Source organism: Cinclus cinclus, chromosome 1, assembly GCF_963662255.1.
Source record: "Cinclus cinclus chromosome 1, bCinCin1.1, whole genome shotgun sequence".
In the NCBI taxonomy this organism is placed as follows: domain Eukaryota; kingdom Metazoa; phylum Chordata; class Aves; order Passeriformes; family Cinclidae; genus Cinclus; species Cinclus cinclus.
The window spans coordinates 44,057,470-44,068,775 of NC_085046.1; the positions used below are offsets into that span (position 1 = coordinate 44,057,470).

The following is an 11,306-nucleotide window of genomic DNA, read 5'->3' on the forward strand; positions in this document are numbered from 1 at the left end:
CCTATAAAATTATTGATCTTTTTTTAACCTAATTGGCACTTGTGAAAATAAATGGAAAAAACAGAAGGCTACTCAGGGGTTCAAGTATTTGTTCTCAGTAAGAGAGTCCCAGGCCTGCTTGTTTGGGGCTGTGTTGGCTGTCCTAACAAGCTAAAGATTGAATTCTGAAGCATACTGTATTTGCTTTGTTCTTCTCTTTAATCTCTCATTCTAATTATTTCTTCTAATTCAGATGAGTAATAGTGCTAAAGATGCCTTAATGTATTGATACACAACAATTGAGTAAGTACTGCTAAAAATGTAGCTTTTCAGTAAAAGTCTTATCTAGCATAAGAATAGACAGCTGATTAAAGAAAAGAGATAATGAAAGAGATAAAGAACGTTCCAGTTTAGCCCATCAGAAATTGTGGTAATCAAAAGATCAATCCCATATCCTGCCCATAGAAATTTTTAATCAGTTACACTCTCCTGTACCATAGAATTTACTGTATAGAATCCAAAGACTATCCACATCCTCAGCACTGATCCGCAGATACTTTGCAGTACAGATGAGCCCCTAGTTCACATGCATAAGTATTTGAGGAATTAATTAAATTTGGTTTTAATTTTCCCACACTTTCTTTTAGGCAATGCAACACTAAAGGTATTGCACATAAATGCAGTTACAGTATTATTATTGGCTTCAACAAGCTTTGGTTCAGTCTCCAAGCTGTCTAGTTTGGAAGTTTAGTTGGTGCTTGAAGGTATATCAGGTGAAATTTTATTCCTTCATCAGAGAAGTTGTCCTGAAGCTTAAAGTTATGTGAGAATCATAAGAATCAGGACAGTTAGGTAAAAATTACAAGTAAGGAACACTGATAAAAAGAGTTTCAGTTGTTTTTAAAAAGTCAGTAAAACTGTGTGTTTTGCCTTGGTATCTAATTTATTCCATATTTTAAAGATAGGTAAATTGAAAATTTAAAAAAAAAGTATATAAGTGTTTGCACACTTATAGCTCAGTCTTTGTTTATTTGGGGTGATCACTGAATTCATAGTAAGCATTTTAGAAAACTGCTATCCTTACAGGGCTGCTGAAGATTCCTTCCCCATGTTTGCCTCTGCAATTAAATGGCTCCTGTGGATACAGACATAGATGATTGCACATCTCTTTGCTAGTATCCAAAAAGGAACGTTGTGTTTTAAAGCTTCTTTAAAACACTTTTGCAGAACCAGCTTTATGTAGCTCACTTAGAGTTTAAAGCTGGATATTTGTGTGCTCCTTTGGGATGAGATTTGGACCATCCCTCCAGTAGAATTTTGTTGCAGAAGAATTGCATGTGTATGTTACTTTGCATGCTGCAGCAGTGTGGGTATGTGAGAAAGGGAAGGAGCAAAAGGTAAATAAATTCCAACTCCATTACATGGTTATTATGTCTGCAGCAGAGCCATAGATATGGTTTTAGCATGGCTAAAACTGTGGCTAGTGGAAGGTGATTTATATCTTACCCCTCTGTGCTAATTTAATGCTGTTGTTTTCTCTGTCTGTTCTTGTAACAAAATAGAAGTACTCTGCTGTCTCACTCTGCAACATATCTACAGAAGTCCTGAAAGTCATCAATGCCACTGAAGAACTAATAGCAGAATCCACCGATCCCTGCGATTTCCCAGATGACATTCAAGACAGAGGAAGAGGAACCCTCCCACTGGGCACAGATCCTGTCAGACTCGATGAGCAGCTCACCACACTGGAAGAAAATGTAAGAAGATGAATCATTATGTGAAACAGTCACATTGTGCGAGTGAGTGAGGGCACCTGTTTGTGTGCACCATCTCGAAAGGGAAAGCACATGGACAGCATCAGTGGATGATCAAAATTAATTTGGGATTTTTAAACAAACACACAAATAGAAAAAGAAATTTCAGCAATGCTTAACTGTGTCAGTGGGTTTCTTTTATTTGTACTTTAAAATATTGAGGGGAGGAGTTGGATGCTTTGGGGTTTACAACTAAATTTAGAAATTCTATCTCAAAAGCTCACTTATGCCCTCCACACCTCTATGGCAACGTGGCTATGCCACTCCTGGCTAAAACCACACATCTCCCAGTCTCAGCACAACCTCATCACTCCAAGTCCCCAGTTGCACAAAGAAGTGGAGAAGCTCTTCCTCCCCGGCTACATCCCCAGCACACCATGCTGAGCACCCAGGCAGCTGGAGCTGCCTCCTGCACCGTTAGAAAGAGCAGGCTAGATAATCTGAATTAAACAAACATTTGCTTGGCCACATCCAAATCATACATCCTTTTGCATGAATACCTGTCATCTGCAGGGGAAAGTACAATGCCAAATCATAGAAGGAAGTCACAACTCATTGGAAATTTTTGTGAATCCACTTAATGGAATTGGTACACTTTTAATTTTCAATTTTCTCTTCTTCTCCCATGTAAGTGATTACATTTCAGTGTTCTTTCCCCTCATTAGGATCTCCTAAAGATCTCATAAGAATCTGCACTGTCCCATTATATCATCTGATCAATTTAAGAAAACAAATTCTGGGGTTTTTTAGCCAGAGAAAATGTTCAGGCAGAATCTCCTCTTAGATGATAAAATCAGTTTCCTCCACAGAAACACATTTCCACAGCAGCCCCAGGCTAAGAACTGAGTGGGAGATACTCTATGGCACTAAAAGCCAGTCCTGGCACTGGACTCTCTCTCATGAAATAGTAAAGTATCCTAAAGGTCCAAACACTGCACAATTCATCAGGTAGGAGAGTGAATACGGAACAAAAATCCAAGTCCAGGCTGGACCACATCTTCAGAAGTACTAAGCAATTCTGCAGGACAGAGAGCAATTTGGGGAAATCTGCTCACACATTTTGTTTCTGTGGAGAACTGTGTTGTAAACTATCTAAGGTGCATGGTTTTTTCCCCAGTTGCACTTGGATAATCCCTGCAATGTGGAGCTTTCGCATCTGTGGTGCTATACCTCTAATCACTCATTTGGGCCAAGCATTTCTCACTGAGCAGACAGTGGGAACAGAAGCAGAGCATTTCTTGCTTTGACTTCGCCCTCGCTGCACATCTCTGGTTTAGCTTTTCCCAGTTCCCTGCAGAATTCACAAGATATCCAGCTCAGCCTTGCTGTATCCCCACAGAATATCTTTCTCTGTACCACACAGGAAGGACATGAAGTAGGTGGCAAAAACTTCACAGTTGAAGAATTCACCATTACACTCTGTGGTAAAGAGCCTTTAGAAATTCAGGAAACCATAACTTTTCCCATTACAGCGGGGGCCATATCTACATGAACCACATCCTCTTTGCAGCAACTTCTGCAAGAGAATCTAGGTGTTTATAAGCACTTAGTTAATTTTTGCTCTCTCTAGCCTTTTGAGGACTGTGCATGCAACAGTGTGGAGAATGTAGGGCCATCTGTACCAGCAAAAGGTGGGGGTTTTGTGAAAAGTTGTACATATCTAAATAATGGTAAAATAAGTCTCCACAATCTAAATGTGAATGTATGAATAAGAGCATTGTCTAGGGAAGATGTGCAAGGACACTATTGCTGTTTGGAAGTGTAACAATTGTCCAGGTAAAGAGAACGTTCTTTATAAAAATATTTTCTTTTCAACTGGAAAATGTTCATTAACATTTCACAAATGTAGGGGCTGATTGAGTTATGGAAACACTGATGACCTTTCTTTCCCACATTTTTCTATCAGCTCCATTTTCTTTAGATTTTTTTCCCTCTGAAAAGGACATCTTACTGTGCAGTGATTTTTGCCACAGCACTTAAATGTATCTTTTATTTTTTCTAAAGATGCTGCTATTCAAAATGTTCTATTTCTTCTTTCTCTAAGCTTTTAGATGTGACAGGGAAATCTAAAAAAATCACCTTTTAATCTGAACCATCAGTGGTATGTCATACTTAAAAGATACATCTTTTAAATGAATGGTAAGAGTAATTAAACCCCACAAAACAGGAGCATTTCTATTTAAGTCATGTTAACTTTATGGGCCACCTGACTCCCCAGGTACTTCAGCGAAGATGGTACATCAGATCGCATATTTTTTTGGGGGGGGGTATGATTTTCAAAGATTTCATGCCTGCAGTTAGAAACTCTTCTTATGAAATGCAATTTGTACAGATGTAGTGATTTTGTTTCTTAGCAAAGTCACATGCATGAAAAAAACCTATCTACAGCTGACACAAAGAAAAAAGAAAACTACTTAAAGCAATTAAGAAACAATAATGAAATGGAAAAATAATAAAAAATAAACAAATTTCAGTCCAGTCATTCTTCACCATTTTGATCCATAAAGTCACAGCATTGCCATAAATTATTTGATTTTCTCTTATGTCAAAGGACTGAATGATCCAGGAATTTTGGGCAGATATAATGACTGGAATGGAAGATGTATGAAATGAAGATATTGGCTCAAGGATCTGCTTCAGATCCTGTTTGCTTTCCCCTTGAACCCTGAAGTCAGCCACTCCGTGTTTAATTCATGTTGGGTTTGTAACAATATTGTATTTACTGCTATTGCAGTGGGGAAAATCAGAATATAAATTTCATTTTCACTGTGCTGTCACCAGCCTCATGCAAACAAGTCTCTGGTCTAAGGAGTAAATGGGCAAAAAGTGCAGTATTTTCATGTGGTTCTGCACAAATTTAAGCACAGATGTCAAAAACTAATGCTTGAAAATTACCCTTTTCTATAAACCAGTGACCTCCATGTATCTTAGAAGGTTTGTGAAATAAAAGAAACAATAAAATACAGTCTATCGCTAATTACTGCTTTGAGGGTCTGAATGTAGTATAGATACCAGACGTGGGCCAAAATAGTAAGAGTTGTTCATTTTTAGAGAAGATCTCTGAATTATAAAGTCAGTAATTCTCTCCTACGTGGCCCAAATAAGCCTGTTGATCCTCCACAGATTTCACTCAAAGGCCCAGGAGGTGGGAGGGTTTTGCCTGCTGTGTATTTGGGTGAGAGCAGGATGGGATGGACAATTGTTACACATATAAGCACATTTACTCTGTAGGAAGTTAATAGGTATTTGCTGCTGAACAGTTGCTTATGCAGTTTTTACTGCCAGAAGGCATCAAGTGGGTTTAAAGAATCACAGCCTTATATGAGGCGTGATCTGTTGACTTCCCTTTGTAGACTTAGGGTGTTATGCAATTGAACACCAATAATAAAAAAGCAAACTTTTCAACTTTTTTCTTTGCTTATCAGTCTGGAACAAATCTGGTTTGGAATACCATTGTAGCACCTATAAAATCTAACACAACCACCTTGTTGATCCCTTCTCTTTGTGGATGTGTGTTTTTCAGATTATTTCCCCATGACTTTCCTCTGCCAGGTAAATCTCCCTGTGGTGGGCTAGCAAGCAGGGAAGCTTGCAGGTATGATGGAAAATGCAGTCTGCTCAAACCTGCATGCCCACAAACCATGAACAACTGACGCCTGTCCCCACCTTGGCCCTGCAGGTATATCTGACAGCCAGCACAGTGTATGGGCTGGAGGGGCAGCTGACCAACCTGGAAGACGCCGCACGCAAGATCAACAGTGTTACTGAGGAATCCGAGCTGGCTGATCTGGAGGATCAGGTGGCCACAGCAGCTGCCCAGGTCCACCATGCAGAGCTTCAGGTGAGGACAGCAGCTCTTCCCCATCTGCAGGTTTCACACTGCCTTACCTAACATCCACCTCACCATACACACCTTGAATATTCTTTTGTACTGCAATAGTCTGATGATCTAAGGATGCTGACTGCATTACACAAGTTGAGCAGAGCATAACAGAGCTGTATAACTCAGCCCACTCAGATGTACTGTATCTCTTTGTTTCTTCCCTCAGCTTGGTTTCGGACGTGGCAATGCAGCAGCCTCTTACTGCAGTACTAATGCTGGATTGCTCCTAGCTGCCAGGCAGCTCCCATGCTACTCTCTGTGCCATGTGTGTGGCCCCAGTCAGACAGCAAATAGAGTCTGAGGCAGTTTATCTAATCAGCAACTTGTCAATCACTTTCCAAAAGATACCACTCTTGGCAGCCTTCTACCAGCAAAGGCCAACAGCAGCCAGAGGCTGAGCCAAGGGCAGAGCCTAGGACTTGCATGCCTGCCATGGGATTTAGGTGCTACGCAGCACACATCCCAGTCAAAGGCAAGAAATCTTGTGCACTGTGATCTAGCACCACTCTAGCAGGGCTCCAGAAAGTCCAGGGCTCAGAACACATTGTGATCTGGTGCTAAAAGCTGAACAAGATAATGCTGCCAGACCTCAAGGGCCTGACATTGCTTGCAGCTCACTGCCCAGTCTGTACTCAGCAAGATGCCCTAACCTGACTGTGTCAGGATTTAATGGGAAGTACCTGGTGATTTTACTCAGTGGAAGCATGCTTAACTAAGGACTGAGCAAAGATCTGAGAGCCTGACATGTCTCTGATGTCAGAAGTGCATTGCTGCACTACTTGACAAACTGGCAGTGGTGTTTTCTTGGCTTTGGTCATTATTTTAGGGTAAATCTGTTAATGGGGCTGAGAGGGAGGAGGAGAGAGGCCTAAGCTATGCAAGAAGACCAATGGAAGATCTTTTGCAGAGTGAAGCAAACTGTGGCTTCTGGTGTCATGAATCAGCTGTTGAGTTGTATGTCTGACTTCCCTGAATCTTCTTTCTCCTTTGTCAACACTTGTCTCCACTACTCTCAATATCAGACTACTTTCCCCTGGCAATTTGTTATCCATTTGTTTTGGTTGTTTTTATAAAGTGTGTGCCTGCGTTTATGTATGCTTGTGTTTAATATGTATATGCATTTGAACTATAAATACTTAAGATCAAATGTTTAGATTTTGTGACATGTACTTTGCATGTGTATGAAATTAATTTTGAGTTAGAAAACATGTCCCACGAAGTTATTCTTTGAATATAGCCTTTTAAAAACACAGCTCAAATGAATTTGGGATTATGCAGTTAAGGGTAATTGGGAGATAGTAGATGCAGGTTTTTCTCTCCTCCTTTCTTTTTTCCCTCAAAAGGAGTAAAATGCTTCTTCTTTGGAGTCATGAGGTAGGTTGGATTGTTCTTTTACTCCATCTTTACTAACAAATTAAGGCCCTTTTAATATCAGGATTAAATAATGCAGGAAAGTGTCAGAATTGCTGAAGAAGTTAGCCATCTGTTTATATTTTCTTATTAAAGAGGATTTTTCTGGGGGAGGGTTATATTTCAGCAGTGGCATCCACAGTAATTTTAAAACTTCTTTTCCCCCCTCCCCATCTGTCTGTCTCTCTCTTTTATTTTCTTTGAAGATTTCAGATATTGAGAGCAGAATATCAGCTCTCACTGTTGCAGGCTTGAACGTGGCTCCCTGTGTTCGCCTGACAAGGAAACGGGATCAAAAGCAAACAAACCAGGTGCCAGAACATTATGTAGTATTCAAAAATACATTGGGGAAATCTTGCCTTTTTCTCTATAATGGAGTTGATTAATGCATATGTGTTGTTTACAGATGCATACAATAGACACATCAAGACAGCAGAGGAGAAAACTTCCAGCTCCACCAATAAAAGGTGCGCCTAAAGTGTTATGTAAATGAGAGAGAGAGACTCTCTTTGTAAGATTCAGTATAATGTACAGGTTAGCAAAGTAGGGAAAAGTTTAAGTTATGAAATGAACAGAGAAAGCCTAATAGACTGTCCCATCCTCCTCATTTTCCATGTACTTGCATTGTGTAAAATACCTCTTTGTCACATTTAAAAGCATCACCACTTTCTCTTCAGTGAAAGTTGTGACAGTGACAAGTAAACAAGAGCGGAGGCAGAAGGCTGGAAAAAGCAAATGAGGAATGCTGAATACTTGCCCTGCAAGAGAGGTGCTGCTGCTGCAGCGTGGCTGGGCACCACACAGCGTGGCTGCCACCCTTCACAAACCACCACTTCCTTAAAGTCTATATTTGCTGATTTCAGTCTGTATGAAATGGCTCAGCAATGCTCCTGTTATGTCAAAGAATGGCTGTGAAATGTCTTTATAAAATCAAGTGGATTTTTTCTTTCATGGTTTTTTTTTTTGGTGGATTTTTGGGTTTGTTTAAGTCTGTAGCGCATTATCTCTGAAAATTCTAGGGCTTGGTTCACTGCACTATTCTTTTGTAATTCCACTGATTGACATGGCCTCAGACTTTAATTTATTTGGAGTATCACACCCTGCTATTTTTAATTTAAATTAAATCCAGATTTCCACATACATCTTAGGGAAAGCTCTATCTCTCTAGAAGCTTTGACTCTTCAGAAGTATTTTTATATCTGCTTCAATCTCTTATGTGAAAAATCTCCCCTTTCGTATTTTTCCCAGGTGAAAAAATAGATGGCTCTCCAGTTACCACTGTCAGAACATTTAACAGAAACTTCATGCTTCAAGGATCTCTAACACAAAGAACTAAAGAAAGGAAAAGCACTGCCAAGGACTTAATGGTAAACAAATGTTTTTAAAACTCTGTTAAAAGCAGTCAAATAGGGAGATAACAGTATCTGTTTAGGCAACTGTATTTCAGCATCTTCAGAAATCTTCTCTTTATAGTTTGATGGAAAAAATAATGGACTGCTGAGGCAACTCTTGAGCAAATATGACCAGTGTCTTGGAAGATGTCTGACTTTATACCATAGAATATCAGCTCCTGAATGTCAGCTTGTGATAGTGTAGCCTGGCTGCCATGTCTCCAGAAATGTGCTACCCATATTTTTTAAAGAATAAATAAATTAGTCATCCCCTGCATTTCAGACTTCTGAAGCAGACCCCCACAGAACCAGCTGTGCCTTGTAACTTGGCAGGTGAGAGTCACCTTGAATTTCACTAACTGTTGAGAAATGGTCAAATGTTGCAGCTGGTACTGGGGGTCAGTCTGACTCTGGCTGCCACAGATGTCCTGGATAGCAAGGTCTAACAAGGAACAGCATGTCCAGGAGTTTCGGGCAGTCTCAGCCACAGGTTACCAATGCAAGCAAGGCCTGGGCTTCAGGTGGTCAGCCCTTTTAGTGATTTCAGCTCTTAGTGATTTCAGCTTGTAGTGATTTCAGCTCAGCTCACAAGGTATCCCAGCCAACTCAGGGACAAGTGATGGGAGAGCTGTGTGGCAGTTCCACAGAATCCTTCATTGGCAGGTTCTGTGAAGGGGGTCCAATGACAGCTTCATTCCACTGAACTGGGCAGAAGCAGGGGTTTTTATAGGAAAGGTATGGCTTGACAGAAGGGGCAATTATTTAGGGCTGAGGAAATATGACTAACAGTCTTACAAGGAGATAAAATGGGGTCCCAAGGTGGAAAAAGGGTCTCTTAGCCCAGTCACTATGTCTAAACAATTCTTACCTAGGCAATAGCTTACGGAGGGCTCTGCTCCCTCCACAGTCAAAGGTTGTCTAAATGGAATTTAAGGGGTAGACAGGTCACACATTTGTTCTGCAGGGTTTGAACAAAGAAGCTTCACTCACGACACCCAGGACAGCTGTCAGTCATTTCTTCTACAGCAGCCATAGAGGCATAAGAGAAAAAACTGACTGTTTCAAAGCAGTCTGCTACAGGATATGTGGGAAATAAGTGGGGAGATGAGAAGGGAAAGGACTCGGCTGTGTTTTTCAGCAGTTTTGTTTAGTCCTTCACTCATGTTTTTATCTTTCATGTCTTTCTCTGTTCTAGGAACCTGCTATAGGATCTGCTGTGATGTACTAAACCTACACTTCCCTACTGCCAATAACACACTGCCTAAGGCTGTACACTAGAGTGCCTTTTCTTAACAGCCATTGTGTATGTCCAGCTGAAAATGGACCCTCAAGAACCCACAGAGCCTCAGTTATAGGGCTTCATTTGGATACCTCACTGAGAAAGCTGTCCAAGTCTTCAGCATTGTGGTCTGCTACAGGAAACTCTGCCTTAAAGTTCTCAGAGGACTCTAGACAGGATGCTGTGTCTCAAAAGCAAGGCTCCACGTTCTAAGATGCACTTTTTCTCCCTATCGATTGTATTAAAGTATGTCGTCTTTAAACTGCAGTATGTTTTTGTACACTCAATCAGTCATAATTACAGGCAATTAATCTGCCAAAGCAAACCTGTAATCCATATTTGCTGGCCTCTTACTATTCATGTGGGAATCTGTCTCGTTGAGCAATAAGAACAACTCTGTGCAGTGTGTGCTACTTTTCAGCTGCGTGGAGGGAGAGGAGAATCTGTGTACCTTGCTCTGCTCCCAGGGAGTCAGTGGAAGTCTTGGGAAGGTTGATGAGAGGAGGAAGACTTCTCTGTTCTCTGAGAGTACATCTCTCAGATTGAATGTTCCAGCTCCAGAGCTAGGGATATTACTCTAGGCAGCACAGGTGTCATGCTGAACCATGAACTGATGCCCACACATGTGGATCAGAGGTCTGCTGAGTTACAATCCCAGTGTCTGGAAACGTCTGAACACTGTAAAAGAAACCAACACTTTCATATGTCTTGTTCTTGGCAGCACTGTCCACTTGGTGGTGGCCAACCATGCTGTAGTTCAGAATAAATTCTGTCCAAACTTTTTAGATTGGAAAAAGGATGTGAAAGCATTGCAGATGAGATCTCTGCTGATTGACTGGTGGTTGTGGGGTGGCTGCAGCTCACAAGAGATTCCTTTCTGATGTTCATTGGTGTTTCTGAGAAGGAGGCAAAAGTGGCCCAGACATCAGTTCCTATATTAGTCTGGAGCCACCAGAGAGTAGCTGGGCCCTGTTGCTAGTGCCACATGCACCCCACTACTACTGGACACACTGAATTGGACTCTGAATAGTGATATTCCTTCTTTCATTTCTTGAGACCCTTAACAGCTGAGTCAAACTAGAAGGCCCTTTGGCAGATGCCCAGGAGGGAGAATGTGCTTACAGGGTGTCCCTCTCACCCTTTTTTGGGAGCACATTGCCAATTTGTGGTATTTTTTTGCTCCGAAGAATACAAAGAAGGTAGTCAGAGGAGGTGATAAGCCAGTGAATCCCTTACCTTCCACACCAGTTGCAGAGCAGGTACCCAAGTGCTGATGGGGTTGATGTGAAATGTGCTATGAAGGAAGGCATGGGCTGGCACATTCTCCTCAGCATTAAGGAGTGGTGAGCTCTCTCAAGAGCTGTGGGCATCAGGAAGGCAGACAGTTCCTTCTTTACCTGGGCTCTCAGTGAGCACCTCTGAGCAGAGTGCCACATGTTACCTGCCAGGCAGCAGGAAAACAATTCCCTGGGACACCAGGCTGTGAAACATCTGTGATTGGGCAAATACAAGCAAAACTGGGCAAATTTCCTGACTAGGCTGGATTTAGG

The 11,306-nt window shown here is 41.3% G+C and overlaps 1 protein-coding gene across 4 annotated transcripts in view; it reads left to right on the forward strand.

Moving 5' to 3' along the window:
* MYRIP (myosin VIIA and Rab interacting protein) overlaps positions 1-10,093 on the forward strand; it is a 202,058-nt gene extending 191,965 nt beyond the window's left edge. For all 4 annotated transcript variants that reach the window (XM_062496893.1, XM_062496901.1, XM_062496909.1 and 1 more), the window contains 6 exons: positions 1,542-1,736; positions 5,473-5,634; positions 7,293-7,397; positions 7,493-7,553; positions 8,335-8,453; positions 9,673-10,093. In XM_062496893.1, the coding sequence (XP_062352877.1) occupies positions 1,542-1,736; positions 5,473-5,634; positions 7,293-7,397; positions 7,493-7,553; positions 8,335-8,453; positions 9,673-9,705 (675 nt within the window). In that variant the 3' untranslated portion in view covers positions 9,706-10,093. The remainder of the gene's footprint in view (positions 1-1,541; positions 1,737-5,472; positions 5,635-7,292; positions 7,398-7,492; positions 7,554-8,334; positions 8,454-9,672) is intronic.
* The last annotated feature ends 1,213 nt before the right edge of the window (positions 10,094-11,306 follow it).